Below are 17,538 nucleotides of genomic sequence, written 5' to 3'. Positions count from 1 at the left end.
CCTAGAAGGCTTGAAGTTATTGGATCTTGTCCCATTCCATAAAATTTGAGAATTACTGCTACTCTAGCTACGAACAATAATATGATTAAACACTCAAGAATTTTTGCATCTACAAGCGTGTCATGAATAAATTTCCAATGTAGTCTATCGTAAGCCTTTTCAAGATCTATCTTGACCATCATCCACCTTGATCTGCCTTGCTTCTTTTTGAAAGAGTGCATGATTTCCCATGCAACAATAATATTCTTAGTAATATGTGTTCCAAGTATGAAGCTTGACTGTGTTTCCTCAACAAGTTGGCTTATGAATGGTTTCAAACGATTACTAATGACCTTCATGAGAATTTTAAACATAACAAGGAATAGACTAATCGAACTATATTGAGAGATAATTTCCAAGGATTTAGATTTAGGAATCAAAGTAATAATGGATTTACAAAACTTGTCACCCATCTTTGCCCCATCAAAAACCGCACATATATAGTTAGTGATATCTGTGCCTATTATATTCCATTGCGATTGGACAAACAAAGCACGGAATCCGTCAATTCCTAGATAAATTTATTAATTGTATTTACTAGTTGTTTTTCTTTATTTTCCTCAAATGGATATATTTAAAAAGAATTACATTCTAATTTGGATAAAAATGATAAGTTACATTCTGGAATTGAAATTTTGACAAAAAACATTAGATTTTAAATTGGATATTTAACCTACTTTTCTCTTTGAAATGTTGTTATTGCTAATATTACATGCAAGTAAATCTAAAAATAATGAGACCCAGATTCTCATTAGTGGAAAAAGTAAAAGGATCCTATTATCTATGTACTTTTGACAATATTAGTTAATTTTCATGTAATTTTGACAATTGAGTAAGTATCAATTAACTTAAGCTCAATCACCTATTACATATAATATATATTATTTGTTAATATAGATATAGATAAACACAAATTTTATAAAAAAATTAATCTTATAAATTAACTAGGACTAATATGATTAATATATAATACATAATAATGTTTAGAGGTAGTTGGATTTATTCTAAATTGTCCATACAAATGATATTTTTATTATTTTACAATAAAAATATTTATATTGATTTTAAATATTTTAGATGTAATAAAAGGCCAGTATTCTCATTGTACCAAAAGAAAAAAATTCTTAAGCAAACCTTGAGCATAAAGGTCTAAATCCAATCCAACTTGTAACGGGCCAAGAGAGTGGGTCGGATCTGCCAACTTGGAGGAATAGTCCAGCTTGTGACATCTCTATATGATCACCTTACATCTCGCAGCATGGACCTTTCTACTATCTAACCGCTGGAAACGAATGATGCACCATAATTTGGTGTAAGCATTCTCACACAAAGGAACTCTAACGCCTGCAGCAAATAGGCCAACATAATAAATATAACTCAAAATCAATGCGTCACTTAAATACATCCCATCATCCATGGTGGACAGATGTACTTGATGCATGCGTGCGTTGCATGCACATGCCTCTATCCCCATCCCATGCCATGGTAATAAAAAGAAAATTAAAAGAAAAAAAAAATACAGACAAGTGAAGAGAAAGAATAGCATTTGACTTGATTTCACAAAAAAGGTAAAGAAGGGGAAGGAATGAAAGTAGAAAAAAAAAAAAATTCAAGCCGATCGAATACAAGTTTGACGTCCGCAAGGACAACACAAACACTCTCTTTCTTTCTCTCTCTAAAGACATTTCTCTCTTTCTTTCTCTCTCTGCGCTTTCTCTCTCTGGATACAGCGAAGAAGAACAGGGCACACACTGAGACAAGGAAAAAAAATTAAGTGGAATAAAAAAAAAAGTTAAGAAAAGAAGAAAGAAGCAGAAGATTTGATTGAAGAGAAGAGCAAAGAGCAAAAAAAAGTTTCTTTTTTGTTTTTTCATTTGTGGTGAAGTGAGATACAATGATATTTCATTGCTTCGGTTCATTGAAGCAAAAAATAAAAGAATTTGAAGAGAAAGAGAGTTAAAGAAATTTGAGCTTTTTTGGGTATGTTTTAATTGAAATCAAAGCTTTGGAGATTTGGGAGACTCTCTTTTATTTCCTTCTTTTGTTTCTCTCTTGACTGTAACTGTGGGAATTTTTTTAACTCTGGTAAGTCTTCTTAAAGTCTTCTTAGCTTTGACCCTTTCGCTATTTTCTTGTTTACTTTAATACCCATTTGCTGGTTTACTCATTCAAAGTTTTGGATCGTTGATTTGTGCTGTTTAGGGCTCGATCGAGATGGGTTTAGTTGTTTTTTTTTTAGTGTTTCTTTGGTTGAGCATTAGTTTTTGTTTTAGTATAGTAAAGTTGCAATTCTTGGGCTTTTTGGTGGTTAAAAATTTGAGCTTGGGAAGTTGATTTTGGTGAGGTTTCTTTAATTTTAACTAAAATTTTGTTGGTTTTGACGAGCTTTTTGAGTTCTTGAGATTTGCTTTTTGCTTTAAGATTTGATTGGAGTCTGATTTTATGGTTATAGGGATTTTAGAGTTGCGTTCTTTGGTGGAAGATTTTTATTCTTTTTGTGCTAATTGTTATTAAAATTATTTTGGAATGATTTTTGTTGCAGTGGATCTGAAAATTCTTGTTTTCTTTTATAAGGATTCATGCGAAAGCCATTCGAGTGTTGCTTGTCTTGGGGAGACGGTGCAATTTTAGAATGCTCAGAATCAGAGCTCCTTCCTGGGCTTTGGTTTTCTTTGGTTTTGGCCTTTGGTATTGTAGAACAGAAAGCTATATTCTCAGGCACAGAACTTACCCCGTCTTATTCCTGCACAATGAGGAGTATGAAGCTGATAGCAGCCAAGTCAGGGATAAACTGCTGATTGCCTTGGGCTCTACCACTGTCTTTCTGTGTTTTGTCTTTTAATTGTAGTTTATTTAATTGAATTCATGTTGTTTTAGATAGTTGTTGCAGTTTTGTGAGTGAGTGTTAGATAGTGATTCTTGAAACATGGTACCATCTGGGCCTTCTACTCCTATAGGTGGTGCACAGTCTGTTCCGCCTTCTATTCTGCGGTCAAATTCAGGGACTCTAGGAGCCCAAGGTGGTGGTCTGCCTTCTCAAACTGGATTCACTTCATTAGTGTCGCCTCGTGCTCAGTTTAATAATATGAATATGCTTGGAAATGTGCCCAATGTGTCTTCCCTTCTAAATCAGTCTTTTGGAAATGGGGGTCCAAACCCTCAGCTTTCTGGTCCTGGAAGTAGCCAGCGTGGAGGCATGGACTCTGGGGCCGAATCTGATCCACTTTCAAATGTAGGCAATGGGATGGGGTTTAATGCTCCCTCATCATCCTTTGTGCCATCAAACATGGCTAACCATGGTTCATCTGGTCAAGTTCAGGGTCAGCAATTTTCAAACCTTTCTGGTAACCATATGCTACCAGATCAACAGCAGTCCCAACAACTCGAGTCGCAACATTTCCAACATGGTCAACAAGCAATGCAACAGTTCCCTACCCCTCACAACACCCAACAAGGGCAGCAGCAACAACAGTTTCAATCTATTAGAGGAGGGTTGCCTGGTGTTGGGGCTGTCAAATTGGAGCCACAAGTGACTAATGATCAGCATGGCCAGCAGCAACCACAACAGCCACAGCAGCTGCAATCGCTGAGGAATATTGCTCCAGTGAAACTGGAACCACAACAAATTCCAACTATGAGAACTTTGGCACAGGTAAAAATGGAACCCCAACATTCAGATCAGTCATTGTTTTTGCATCAACAACAGCAGCAGCAGCAGCAGCAGCAGCAGCAACAGCAACAGCAGCAGCAGCAGCAGTTCCTCCATATGTCACGGCAGCCCTCTCAAGCTGCTGCTGCCCAAATTAATCTTTTGCACCAACAAAGACTCTTGCAGTTACAACAACAACACCAGCAACAGCAACTTTTGAAAGCAATGCCTCAGCAGAGATCACAATTACCGCAGCAGTTTCAACCGCAGAATTTGTCATTGAGATCACCTGTGAAACCAGTGTATGAGCTTGGGATGTGTGCCAGGCGTTTGACACATTACATGTATCAGCAACAACATAGACCTGAAGTAAGATCTCCACGGTGTGAGGAATCTACTTTCCATGTGTATTCAGTAGCTTGGTGGATGTAACATGCCAGTTTTTCTTGTAGGACAACAATATTGAATTTTGGAGAAAATTTGTTGCTGAGTACTTTGCTCCAAATGCCAAAAAGAAGTGGTGTGTTTCTATGTATGGAAGTGGCCGCCAAACTACAGGTGTTTTCCCTCAGGTCTGTTTCTGAGAAAACTTGCTGAAACTTCCAACCCTGAACCTCATTCAAGTGGCCTCTTATGTAATTGAATGAGGTCAATTTCTTTGGAACTTTACATCTTTGGTAGTTTGCTGTGTCCCCCATTAAATTTATACCTGAAATTTGTCCTCATGGTTTTTGTGCCCTGCAGATGTCATCTGTATCTTTGTTTGTTTGTGTTTTTCTGTTTTTAATAGCAAACTATTAATGCAAAGGATGATTAAACTGCTGTAAAAATGTTTACAGGATGTATGGCACTGTGAAATATGCAATCGCAAGCCAGGCCGTGGTTTTGGTATGTCTTTTTTGTTTTTGTTTTTGTTGTGGTTCCTCTTTCTTTTCGGTTATCTTATATTAGCATGATTAATATGTATTATTTCTTTGGGTGTTAACAAAGTACTTATCTTATGATAGCTTGAATTTGTATGTATCGGTTTCTTGTAGCTAATTTATTTATCACTCATATATTTGATATTTAAACTGTGCTTTTAGAGGCGACTGTCGAGGTTCTCCCTAGGCTTTTCAAAATTAAATACGAAAGTGGTACTATGGAAGAACTTCTTTATGTTGATATGCCACGTGAGTATCATAATTCATCTGGTCAAATTGTCCTGGACTATGCAAAAGCAATACAAGAAAGTGTTTTTGATCAACTCCGTGTTGTTCGTGATGGTCAGCTTCGGATAGTTTTCTCACCAGATCTGAAGGTTACAAATTGGAGTAATGGCTTTTATCAAGTTCAAACTTTTAGAGGCCTTATTAACTTTGTTTTTTGCTCTTTAATTCTTTTCATCAGATATGTTCTTGGGAATTTTGTGCTCGGCGTCATGAAGAACTTATCCCTAGAAGATTGTTGATACCCCAGGTTGTCGTCATAAACTTTTGCTTTATAGCTTGAGAAAGGTCACATATATGCTATTGACTTATGTGCATAGGATGCCATAACTGTATGAAACCTACAGAACCTGGTTGATTGAGTTTTATGCAATCTTGTATACCTTGTTTTATTACATATGATTGCTTCTTTTGAATTGAGTAGTATGAGGCGAAACTCTTCGTAGCAGCTGCTTCATCAGTTTTGTCCTCGTAAAAATAATTGAATTTTATGGTGGTCAAAACTCAAAAACTGTTAGGATGTCATCACTTTCAATTTTTTTTTTTAAATCTTATGCTGCTATTTTAGGCTTACATTTGCCCTAGGAACTATAATTTCCATCTTAGGATATGATGAAGAAAAGGAGATCCATCTACCTTTACTATTTATTTTTATGCTGCTTCTATGAGATTATTATCTTAACAAGTTGGGATATATTTCTATTTTATGATTGGCTGCTTGAAATTTTCCTGTTGCACCATTCTTGTAATTTTGAAATATTACATGAATCATGATGCTGGATTTTCATTTTTTCCCCTCATTTTCTATAAAATTAGGAGTAAATCCTTTTGAATTATTAAGCATATAATTAGATGTGATGATGTGAAATACCTTCATGTTAATTACATATTGGGGCAAATTCTCTGGCATTTTGTATTGGCTGATATGATGTTGCTTTGGGATTTTAAAAATGGCCTTACAAACATTGTTTTGCATTTATAAGTTAAATACATGTCTACATCAACATGAGTGGTTTTTTGGGTTGGATTTGGAAGATTTTTCTGTGCTTTTCATTCGCATTTTGTTATTAGATGAGCCTTTTTACTAGTTTGTGGTCTAGTGTATTTCCCAAGGAATGAAATTCCTTTAAATATTGGATTTTTCATTGTAGAATCTTTACTATTTGTTATGTTGTATTCTTTGGATTGTAAGAGTTTGATTGTTCCTTGTCTGGTATTGGTTGTATTTGACTGTAGTAATTTGTGTTGTACAGGTTAGTCAGCTGGGGGCTGCAGCTCAAAAGTATCAAGCAGCGACTCAAAATGCATCATCAAATTTATCCGCTCCAGAGTTGCAGAATAACTGTAACTTGTATGTCCTTTATGATTGTGCCGCTTTCTGATTGAATGGAGTATTTTTCCCTTTTGTTTTGGTTTTTTGATTGACCTCTCCTTCCTCCTTTTTACTCTTCTAGAGTATGTATGCCATCCATGTTCCTCTTGCACATGACCTAGGTGTATGTTTTCTGCACCCCTGTGTTGATGTTGCCAATTATGTTAATTTGAAACCTCTTTCTTTTGGGTAAAACATTTTTTTTTTCTTGTCCCAGTTTCTCATTTGTTATTTATAATACACATCCTGTTTTGAAAATATATAAAGATTGAGACCTGCTTTTTTCCTGTTTAAGTTTCCAAGCTTGACTAACAACACAGGGTTGGTTGTCAATTACTCTTCCTTGAGGACATACTCTAGATGTTCCTTATTAGATGATCTGCAGTGAAGGTGGTGCAGAGGAATATTTTAGTTGTGTCTGTGTGTTGTTCCTTTTTTGTTTGGATAATTGAGAATTTTATAGTTATGACTGGATATTGTTTGTTATATACGTGTCTTTCATGGTATGTAGGGATGCATGGTACTGGTGCATCCCTTCATAGGCTGCAACCTACGTTGCCCTTGAGGGCATAGTGATGATAAATTACATAAAAAAAAAAGGTTGGGTGCGTTGTGAGCAAGAATATATGATTTAGGGTTTAATTCGATGAGAGAAGATAGTCATAGATGATGGTTGAAATAGTGTGGAAATGATTGAGCCTTATGGCTGAAACTAAAGCAAAGTGGTAATGCCTGTCTGCTAGACCTGAGCTGTGGAAAGTATCGGTGAAAAGTAAACTAGGGATAGGGTTGGAAAATGTTTGTTTTGTTGTCGAATTGGTTAGTGTCTGCTGAGAAGGATATTCTTGGGTTCAAGGGAAGGCTGGTTGTAAATCTGAAATTGTGCTGGAAAGTAAAGGTAGAAATAATGCCTATATTTTCAGAGGCTTCACTCACCAATGGTTTTAAAGGCTTTGTACCCAGTGTAACGGCTTTAGTTCTGCTTCACGCAATCCGAAAGAAGGGATAAAAGCTGGTCATAATGTTGCACACTTGTTCTTTATTAATTGAACGAAGTTGTATACAAATTTGTAGAGTTCCAGTAACCTCATTCCTGTAACTGGGCATTGAGAATAGGACATTACCAAACTTGACTTAAAACAACTCCTGAATGGAAAATGAAATCAAATAACATGGCAAAAACAAAAATAATGCTCTTAAATTCAAAATCTGCAACTTCTAGTGAACCTTAAAAGTACCAGAATAATGATGCTTGGAATCGATAAAACACAAGATAAAATGAAAGCAAATACCTTCTTTCATAAAGATCATTTAGATATGACTTACTAATATCAATTTTAGCTTAAATAAGGCCCTAAATCAGTTCAACATCAAACAAAGGCCATAATTCCGTAGTATCTTTGAGTTTAGTTTCTTGGTTATTCTTGACATCACTATTGTCTGTTTCATACGCCTGAGGTTTGTACTATAGTCTCTTTACAGTAATGTTAGATGCTCCATTCTCATAGATTCTGGTTATGAATCTTGGACACAAACACTCATGCACACTCTCCGGCAATGGATATAAAATCAACTTGTAGTAGATTCATCTGTTCCTTTTTCCTTTTTATTTAGATAATAATATCTATAGGTGTGACCTCTACTGCTTGTATGGATTCCTAATGAGCTATTAATAAACTTTAGGTTTGTAGCATCAGCTCGGCAATTGGCAAAAGCCTTGGAAGTGCCATTGGTAAATGATTTGGGTTATACAAAGAGATATGTTCGTTGTCTTCAGGTGATGTCCTGCATCCGCTTATAATAAATTTGTGTAGGAGGTTGAGTGCTGTGAATTGGAGAGATGTATTGTTATATTATGGATTTTTTTTTGCAAGATAATTTTCGTCCTCTACATTGTTTATGTTTCTTATAAATCTGATTATTATTTCTTGCTGCTCTCATTTCTAATTTGAATTTTGAATTGGTACATTGTATTTTTTTGCTACATTTTGTTAATGAGAAAATTTGTGCAATCATTGAATGAGGTCCTGTAACTGCTGGATAAAGGCTGAACAAAATCTGCATAGAGATTTTGTTGATATCAGTTCTAGAAAATGCTTCTAGTTTTTCTTTGGGGGAAAAAACTGAATCAGAGATCAAACTCATCATTGACTAAGCCTTTGATAGTTGTGTTATTTTCTGTTCCTTTGAAATCACACTTAGTTGTTTTACCTGATACTCAGCAGTTCAAAGACCACACTCTACCGTTTTCTATAGAAAAAAAAAGCTTCTGCTTTAATTTCCTTTTGTTTCTAAGGCAGATTGAAGTCCTTTAAATCCTTTCATGTTAGTCGGTGATTTTTTCCCACTAGAAATTATTAATTTCCATGATCTTCTGAAGTTCTTGTGGATCCATGTTGATGTACTTCCATCATTGAAGTGTTCTAGCAGTTGCATTTTATGAGGACTAAGACCAGTATTGTATTATTAAGATGTACTTTAAGAGTAAAATGTTTGTTATAATGGTATGATGATTGGAAAAACTAAAATGAGAAAATGAGTTTGACATTTGTAGCTCCCTTTTGAAGAACTATGCTATTGAAATGTATACAGCCTCCTAATGCACTGTTTCTTTTTTTGTTTGTTGGGGTTTTTAACAGATATCTGAAGTTGTTAATAGTATGAAGGACTTGATTGATTACAGTAGAGAAACAAGGACTGGACCCATGGGTAAGTTTTGGCAAGGTTTCCCTTGCTAAATTCATTTATTTTTATTTTTTTTTCTCATTGGCAGTTTCTTGTTTTAAATATATTTTTTATAAATGCTTGAAAGTACTGATCGGGGCATCCTGCAATAGCTGTTGTGAATGTCTAGTACTCTACATTTTGTATTGGTTTACCTTTAAACTAATTTCCAACTGGGGAAGCTGGTTGATAGTTGTAGATGTGATAGCCCTTTGATATCATGTGGTCATGTGATATTGTTCTGATTTTTTATTTTGGACAGCTAAGGGTTCTCTCAGTTTTAATGCCCAATCTGTTCATTTGCTATGCCATTGAATTATTGTATTGCATGATGTAACTACCTGATTTGTTCATATTTCACCTTTTAGCTGATAGTGTGAGAAATTATTTTTCTTTTATAGATTAGTTAGAATATTACCTTTTTGGTAATTTGTCTTCTTCTAGCTGTAGGTCATTAAAACTTAACCCTGTACCCTTGGGTATTTTTTTGTTTGCTGCTTTGTTTTTTTTGGTTTACTGACTTAGCTCCAAACATAAAAGCATGGGAATCCGAAAATAATTTTCCTGGGTTTTCCATTCACCTAGCCCGAATTCTTATGTTGGTAATGATACAACGGTCTCATCAGATGCGAGATTGTATTGGCATTGCTTGTTATCTTTATAATGCTTCCTATTTATGTCAGATGATGGTTAATTGTGCTTGCTGAAGGTCACAAGCAGTTGAAGGAAATTGAGAGCTCTATGGTTCAATCAATCTATGGTTACACAAATAATGTTGTAGTTATATGAATGTAAAGAGGGATTTAGAGGGCAAGAAGAAAGATGTTCATGTCTTGGCGAAGCCTAGAATAATTGGTACTGCAAAGTATGAGATGAAGAATAAAGAAAGCTGTAATCAAACTTTGAGGGGACACTGGGTCAAAAATTCAGACTGAGTGAGAATAGATAAGTAAGAGGACTGAAGTCTTATTCTTATTTTTTTATTGAAATAGGTACTTAGGCAAAAAATTTGATGTTTGAACATCTAATGTTCTGGTAATTTTAGCAAATACAGAAATGATTGTTCCCGAAACACTCACAGTGCTTTTGATATTTCAAAGAACAGCTGATTATGTGTCACTATTGGGAATTAAGGCATTTTGCTTCTGGCATACTACCCTACAAGGGCATTGATTTAAGCACAACTATCTTCACACTCTCCCCGTACCTCTTAGAAAAGCTCTAATTCTTCTTTAGAATGTCCTTCTCATCAGCATCGTATCTAGTTTGATATGAACTTAAGTTTGTTAGACTTGCTCCATCTGATGCAAACTACCCTGCTTCCAGGGTAGTGATCGAGGGGCTTTCTTTATTTCCCCTATGATTGCAAACTAAAGATTAAAGTGTATATAGAAATAAGAATGATGTGCATGTGTAGCTTCAGACTTAATTGTTCTCATGTTGGGCTCAACAAATATGTGAGCAGGCTTGTTAGCTCATTTCTTCTGTTTTTCTTCAGAGAGTTTGGCTAAGTTTCCACGACGAACAAGTACTTCATCTGGTTTTAATGCTCAAGCTCAACAGTCTGAGGAACAGCTACAACAGCAACAGCAACAGCACCAGCATCAGCATCAGCAGACACCGCAACAGCAGACAATAGCCCAGAGCTCCAATAGTGACCAAAGTTCTGCCCAGGCCTCTGGGATGCATCTTGCTGCTAACAATGGTGTGGCTAATGTAAATAGCTCTCTTAATGCAGCGTCTGCATCGACATCTGCTGGCACCATTGTTGGGCTTCTACACCAGAATTCAATGAACTCCAGGCAGCAGAATTCTATGAATAATGCAAGCAGTCCCTATGGTGGAAATTCTGTTCAGATTTCTTCCCCTGGCTCCTCTAGTACAATACCACAAGCACAAGCAAATCCTTCTCCATTTCAGTCACCAACACCTTCCTCATCTAATAATCCTCCTCAAGCTCCTCATGGTGCTTTAGCAGCTACTAGTCACGTGAGTTCTGCCAATTCTCCCGTGAATATGCCCATGCAGCAGCCAGCTCTTTCTGGTGAGGCTGACCCAAGTGATTCGCAAAGCTCCGTTCAGAAAATCATTCATGAAATGTTGTCTGGCCAACTTAATGGCACAGGTGGTATGGTTGGTGTTGGCGCTCTAGGCAATGATGTGAAGAGTGTAAATGGAATGATGCCAACAAGTAACAATACAGTTCGCAATGGTGGAAATGGTTTGGTGGGGAATGGAAGTGTCAACAATAATTCAGGTATTGGTGGTGGCGGTTTTGGTACAATGGGTGGTGGGCTTGGCCAATCTGCGATGGTCAATGGAATCAGAACTGCAGTGGGTAATAACCCTGTCATGAATGGAAGGGTAGGCATGACAACGATGGCTAGGGACCAAGGTATGAATCACCAACAGGATTTGGGGAACCAGTTCCTTAGTGGGCTAGGAGCGGTTAATGGTTTTAATAATCTTCAATTTGATTGGAAACCTTCCCCATGAAAGGAAGTCCATCAGCTGATGGTTATTGGATTATAGCGGGCAGCTGCTTATGCAGCATGAGAATGGGCAGAAATGCCTGTGGCCCCGGGCAGGTCATGGTACACTATATGATAGATGAAGGGCTAGCGTCCCACTGTGTACTAATTTCAGAAAAGTGAAACATATAGCATAGTGTTTTATCAATGAAATGTTAAAAGGCATCTTTTAAGTTGCTCCATTTCCTACTAATTTGTTTACGCTGATTATTTACGGTTTAATGCATACCCTTTTGCTGGAGGAAAGATGTTTAGTCCCTGTTGTTTCGTGGGGGGCCATCCCATTTGTAAGCCATACTACACTCTACGCCTAAGTAAGCCTGCCATACATTGTTTGTGAACACTACTGCTGCCCTCAGCATCTAGTAATGAAGGTTAAGCCTGGATATCAACTCTTAATTTTTAAGTTTGCAATGCGCCTTGTCCTCCACATTCTTCAATCCATCTGCTTTGCACTTGAAATTGTTTGGTTCTGTTGTAAAAACAATGTGTTGGGAACTTAAAATCTACCATAAAACAAATTATTCTGAAATTTATTTAATGTTTGTTTTATTTTTCTTAAAAGAAGTTCTTAAATTCAAAATAATAACGGGGTAATTTTTTAATTAATAGAGGGATAATTGTCATATTTCAAAAATAGGGATGGGTATTTCCTAATTTCCACTATAAACCATCATATACAAATCCCAAAAAGCATCTCTCAAGGAAATTTTTATAATCAAAATAGTTATCAAGTTTCTGAACGCATATATTTTGTTTAAATTAATAATTATACTCAAAATCGAAATAATTTAGTATTTTGATTTTGAGAATTGTTTTAATTTAGTCCGTCTCCCTAATAGTATCCAATGTTACCGTTAAAGAGGATGACGTCAGTGTTGACGTGACATATTTTGATGATGTGACACCAACATGATGATTAAATTGATCAAAATTAAAATGTTGATGAACTAAATTGAAAAAAAATATTTAAAAAATATAACTATTTAAGTAGATGATAGATTTACTTATTAATAAGTCAAATATTTAAATATAAAAAATTTATGATATTGAAAAATATATATAAATATTTTCTTACTTGAGTACTTGATTTTAAGATATGTATATTAAATAATCTTCTTTGTAAAAATTAAGTTTGAATTCTCCTATAAAAAAGTTTTGAAAAAAATTTCATATTTAGAGTCAAATTTACATAAATAACTTGCATTATGTTGGAATAAAATAATATTAAAAGACTAAATAAATTCTCTTTTTCTTCTATTTATAATAGTATAAAAATTTAAAATTTGTTTGACTTAATTTTTAACTTGAGCTGAAGTAGCAAACTGGGTTGATCCAAAGTTTTATTCTTTTTTTCTTCTATTTATGTCATCATGTCGATGCCACTAACATTCCACATCATCATGTTGGTGCCACATCATCAAAATGTGCCACATCAGTGTCATGTTAGCGTTGATGTCATTTCTTTTAATGGAAAACTTGAATGCTGTTAAGAGGATGGACTAAATTAAAGTAATTCTCAAAATTAAAAGACTAAATTGCTTTAATTTTGAGTATAGCAATTAAATTGAACAAAACATATGAATACAAAGACTTAGTGGATATTTTGATCAATTTTTTATTGATCTCGTACGAAATGTAAAAAAAAGAAAATAGCCTTTTCACCAAGCCATGGTGCATTTGGCTAGCATGCTAAAACTTGCCTTTTTAGAACAAAATGTAATACCAATCAGGCAAGTATGTGACTGTAGAAGACATAAAAAAAAATTATCATAATATTAAAAAAAATCTTTAAATTATTTAAAAAAATTTAAATAAATTCATATTCTTTTATTTTGAGTTAAATAAATTTTATATTTTTATTTTAAATTAAATAAACTCTTGTTACTAATAATTGATTTAGTCAAAATGTTACTTGTCATTTTATGTCAAGTGATTGATATGATATGTTGATATGTAATAATTAAAGTACTACTTGTTATTTTACGTCCACATAACGCTAACATGACACTAAACTTTCTTGAATAGTGGAGTAACTTTTTTGACTATTGTGTCAAAATTTTTCTAATTACAAGGTGATAGGTGCCTTTTGAATTTTGACATAATATTCAAAAAAATCTTTAAATTATTTGAGAAATTTTAAATAAATTTTTATACTTTTATTGTGTTCAATCAAATTTTTATATTTTTATTTTAAGCCAAATAAACCTTTATACTTTTTTGTTGAGTGAAATAAGCCATTATAACTAATGATTGACTTATTTGAAATGTTATTTATCATTTTATACTGCATGGTGCTGATGTGATATGTTAACATATTATAATTGATGATGATATGATATGTTAATATATCATAAATAATGATGACATGAAATGCTAATTTGATTTGATAGCATGATAATGGAACATTTTTCACCCTACACATCAATGCAATGTCAGTGCCATGTGAATATAAAATGACAAGTGACATTTTCACTAATGATAATTAATCAATCATTAGTTATAAAGGTTTATTTGATTCAAAATAAAAATATAAGGATTTGACTGAATGAAATAAAAGAATAAGGACTTATTTAAATTTTTTAAAATAGTTTAGGACTTATTTGAACATTATACCTTGAATTTTTTTCATTAGACTTAGTGACCAATAAAAAATTAAGAAGTTTACCAAATAAATTAATTAAAAACTTTTAAAAGTCAAATTGTGTATTGTTATATGGAAGTGATAACATAATTTAGACTCATCATATAATATCACACGTAATTAAATTAATTACCAAAAATAATTAACTTTTGACCAATTAAAATATGTCATTTGGCAAATCGAGATAAAGGCACATGATTCAATCAATTAAACTTTTAAAAAAATCATGATTATATCAATTAAAATTTACTTATAAATCATCATACTTATTTGTAATTAAATTAAAATAAAATTTATAAAAAAATCTCTCATTTTTTGAATCATTTTATAAAATTTAAAGTTAAACCTTTGGTTTAAAATGAAGTGTTTCAAATTCCAATAAAGATAAGAATTCCTACAATACCTGCACTACTCTTACCCTCGTGGGGAAAGAGAGGAACCTCCATTAATCCTTATTTAAAGGCAAGGCCAGAAAGGAGTCAAAAATCCTTTTGCTTCTTATTCTATTTCAAACTGGGAGTAGGAAATGTGGCCTTGAATTACAAAGAACACAAGAATTTTCAAAGATAAATTTATGTGTACAGTGATTATTGATTATGAGATGCAGGTTGAATCTTTCCTAAATTTGCTGGCAAATTGACCTGTAAAACACACTAAATTTTATTCAACATAATTGGCTTTAAAAGGTTGCAGGTTTGACAGCCACCAGGGCTTATTAACGGTGCGCCACACCACACAGTTTACAAACCAAGTCTATACATAATGTAAAATCATAATAAGCCATATCTAGTTGGCTGAATCAATAACAAAGCTACGAAGCAGCGTCGTCTCCAATGTGAGACCAGGCCCAAAGCCGAGGAGAATCCCCCACTCCAACCCTTCAGCTGTGTTGGCTTTGCCTCCCTCCATTTCCTTTTCCTCATTTCATCCAGAACAAATAGCACGCTCGAACTCCACATGTTTCCATATTCACTCAGAACTTGATAACTCGCCTTAAGCTTGTCTCTTTCCAAGCCAAGATTATCTTCAACTCCTTTGAGAACAGCTGGGCCACCAGGATGGACTGCGTAAAAGAATGAGGAAATTATGAGAAATACTCCTTGTCCAATTTAAAAATAATATTTATTATAATTTTAATTATTTTTAGTCAATTTTTAACATGACTTGACAACAATACCCTTTAAACTATTTCAAGTAAATTAAATGGTTTTGGTTTTTTCTATCTTGCCATCTAGATATAAATTTCAAAATTAACTCTATTTTTCTTTATCTTGTCGTCTAGCTCTCTAACACCATTGAGGTCTATCTCGCCATTCAACTCTCTCTCATCATCCCAAAGAATAGAGATAACATCAAGGTATGTTTTTTAGATTCTTGGGTTTATTTGTTGATATTCATAGAACCCAAATGTTAATGGTTAAATTATATGAGTTTAACAACTTAAACCTGACTGCGAGTAGTGAAATCAATTAGTTATTAGGAATTTTGTGAATATTTTTAGGCATTACGTCACTGAATATTAGGTATTGTGTGACTGGATATTAGGCATTGCATGACTGATTGTTATGTATTGCACAACTTATGCATTGCGTGACTAGTTTTTAGGAATTACATGATCGGTTTATTTAGCATTACTTTAGTGAATGTTAGGCAATGTGTGATTGGATATTAGGCATTGCGAGATTGGCTCTTAAGAATTGTGTGACTTGTGCATTGCTTGACTAGATTTTAGGATTACTTGACTAGTTTGTAGGTATTCCGTGGCTAGTTTTTAGTCATTGTGTTGCTTTATCTACCTATTGCTGAAGCTGAATATCTACTAGTTCAACCCCTTTAATAACCAATTCTGTAAAATTAGTGGAGAATTATTAATGCTTAATAACCAATTCAGCCCCCTTAATTCCACTTATGTTGTTGTAGAAAATCATCCAAATTCAACTAATATAGAACTCTAAAATTCTCTTTAAAGCACTTATTGCAACAATTTACGGACGAACCATATTCATAAAAAAACAGGCCTAAAACGATTGAACACCCTTTCCAAGAGTCATCCTTCATGCCCATAAATAGAAGGAACCTTTGTCCATTTCATTCAAAATCATCTGAATGAAAGTCACAAAATCTTTAACTTTCATGGCTTTTAAAAGTTCTAGAGGGGAAACCAGGAAAGGGCTTGCTTCTGAAAAGGAAGATATCCTTGAATATGTTGCAACATATATGGGAAAATTGATGGATGTCATTAAGAACATGGAGAATAACGCGCATGTTTTGATCGACAAGGTGTTGGTTAGGACAGAAGTCTTAGAGACAGAAATTCTGAACAATAACAAGATTCTGGTTGAAATTTATGAATAGTTGATGAGATTAAGAAGAAATAAACCATGGAAGGCACATAATACATGGTTCTTATGCTGTATCATCTACTTAGTTTCAGTGTTATGAATAAAAATCTTGTTTGATTACATATTTTACATAAATAGTAATTGCTATTAATTTCTTTTATGCTCAATAACTTGTTTTCTTACCATAATTTCTTAATTTTCTATTTATATAAGAAAGTCAAAGGTATGATGACAATAGTTGGAATATTATATTATTTTTTAGGCATTACATGACTAGATATTAGGTATTGTGTGAATAGATATTAGGCATTGCGTGATACGTTGTTATGTATTCTGTGATTGGTTGGAGGCATTACGTGATTGGTTTATTTGGCATTGTGTGAGTGGATATTAGGTATTGTAAGACTGGCTTTTAAGCATTGCATGGTTTATTTGGCATTGTGTGAGTGGATATTAGGTATTGTAAGAATGGCTTTTAAGCATTGCGTGACTTGTGCAATGCATCTTTGGTTTTTAGGCATTGCTTGACTAGTTTTCAGGCATTGGTGATTGGATATTAGGCATTGCGAGATTGACTTTAAGGTATTGTGTGAATTAGACATTGCATGATGGTTTTTATGCATTCCGTGACACTTTTTGATAAATTGATTGATTGTGACACTTATTTTCTATTAAATTTCAGCAGTCTGCCAAATGTGAACCTTATGATTACATACGGTGGCCATTGGGTCGATAACACTTATAAAGGTGGTGAGACACAAGTGAGGGGTGTTGGGAGTGATTTGTCATTTTTGGGCCTAATGAAGTTGGTTGAAGATGTTGTCAACTCATAAAATCATGAAATCGAGCTACATACATTGCTTAGTCATGCAACAGTGGTTTCACGCACAATTATTAGGGACAATGAAGATGTAGCAAGTATTCTGCGAGATGAGAGGGTAGTTGTAGTGTTCGTGACAGTTAAGGAACAAAATGCAAACGTTATGCCACATGAACAAGGTGTCGAATATAGTAATCACCTACAATAGA

The 17,538-nt window shown here is 34.2% G+C and overlaps 1 protein-coding gene across 1 annotated transcript; it reads left to right on the top strand.

Moving 5' to 3' along the window:
- Nucleotides 1-1,642: 1,642 nt before the first annotated feature.
- On the top strand, nucleotides 1,643-11,716 carry SEU (SEUSS transcriptional co-regulator). Its single transcript, XM_007019296.3, has 10 exons — nucleotides 1,643-2,124; nucleotides 2,614-4,057; nucleotides 4,141-4,260; nucleotides 4,528-4,576; nucleotides 4,774-4,988; nucleotides 5,078-5,146; nucleotides 6,150-6,247; nucleotides 7,952-8,045; nucleotides 8,908-8,977; nucleotides 10,491-11,716. Exons 2-10 carry the CDS (start codon nucleotides 2,966-2,968, stop codon nucleotides 11,486-11,488), a joined length of 2,805 nt encoding a protein of 934 aa, XP_007019358.3. The 5' UTR covers nucleotides 1,643-2,124; nucleotides 2,614-2,965; the 3' UTR covers nucleotides 11,489-11,716.
- The last annotated feature ends 5,822 nt before the right edge of the window (nucleotides 11,717-17,538 follow it).

The sequence above is a fragment of the Theobroma cacao genome, chromosome 8, assembly GCF_053813885.1.
Source record: "Theobroma cacao isolate CCN51 chromosome 8, ASM5381388v1, whole genome shotgun sequence".
NCBI classification, from domain to species: domain Eukaryota; kingdom Viridiplantae; phylum Streptophyta; class Magnoliopsida; order Malvales; family Malvaceae; genus Theobroma; species Theobroma cacao.
This window is presented reverse-complemented; position numbering and strand designations above follow the sequence as displayed.

Excerpts from the sequence above, each read along its gene's own strand:
- SEU (XM_007019296.3), top strand. The coding sequence starts at position 2,966 with ATGGTACCATCTGGGCCTTCTACTCCTATAGGTGGTGCACAGTCTGTT. Across the intron at positions 4,577-4,773 it reads CAAGCCAGGCCGTGGTTTTG|AGGCGACTGTCGAGGTTCTC; the intron begins GTATGTCTTTTT and ends CTGTGCTTTTAG. Across the intron at positions 4,989-5,077 it reads TTTTCTCACCAGATCTGAAG|ATATGTTCTTGGGAATTTTG; the intron begins GTTACAAATTGG and ends TCTTTTCATCAG.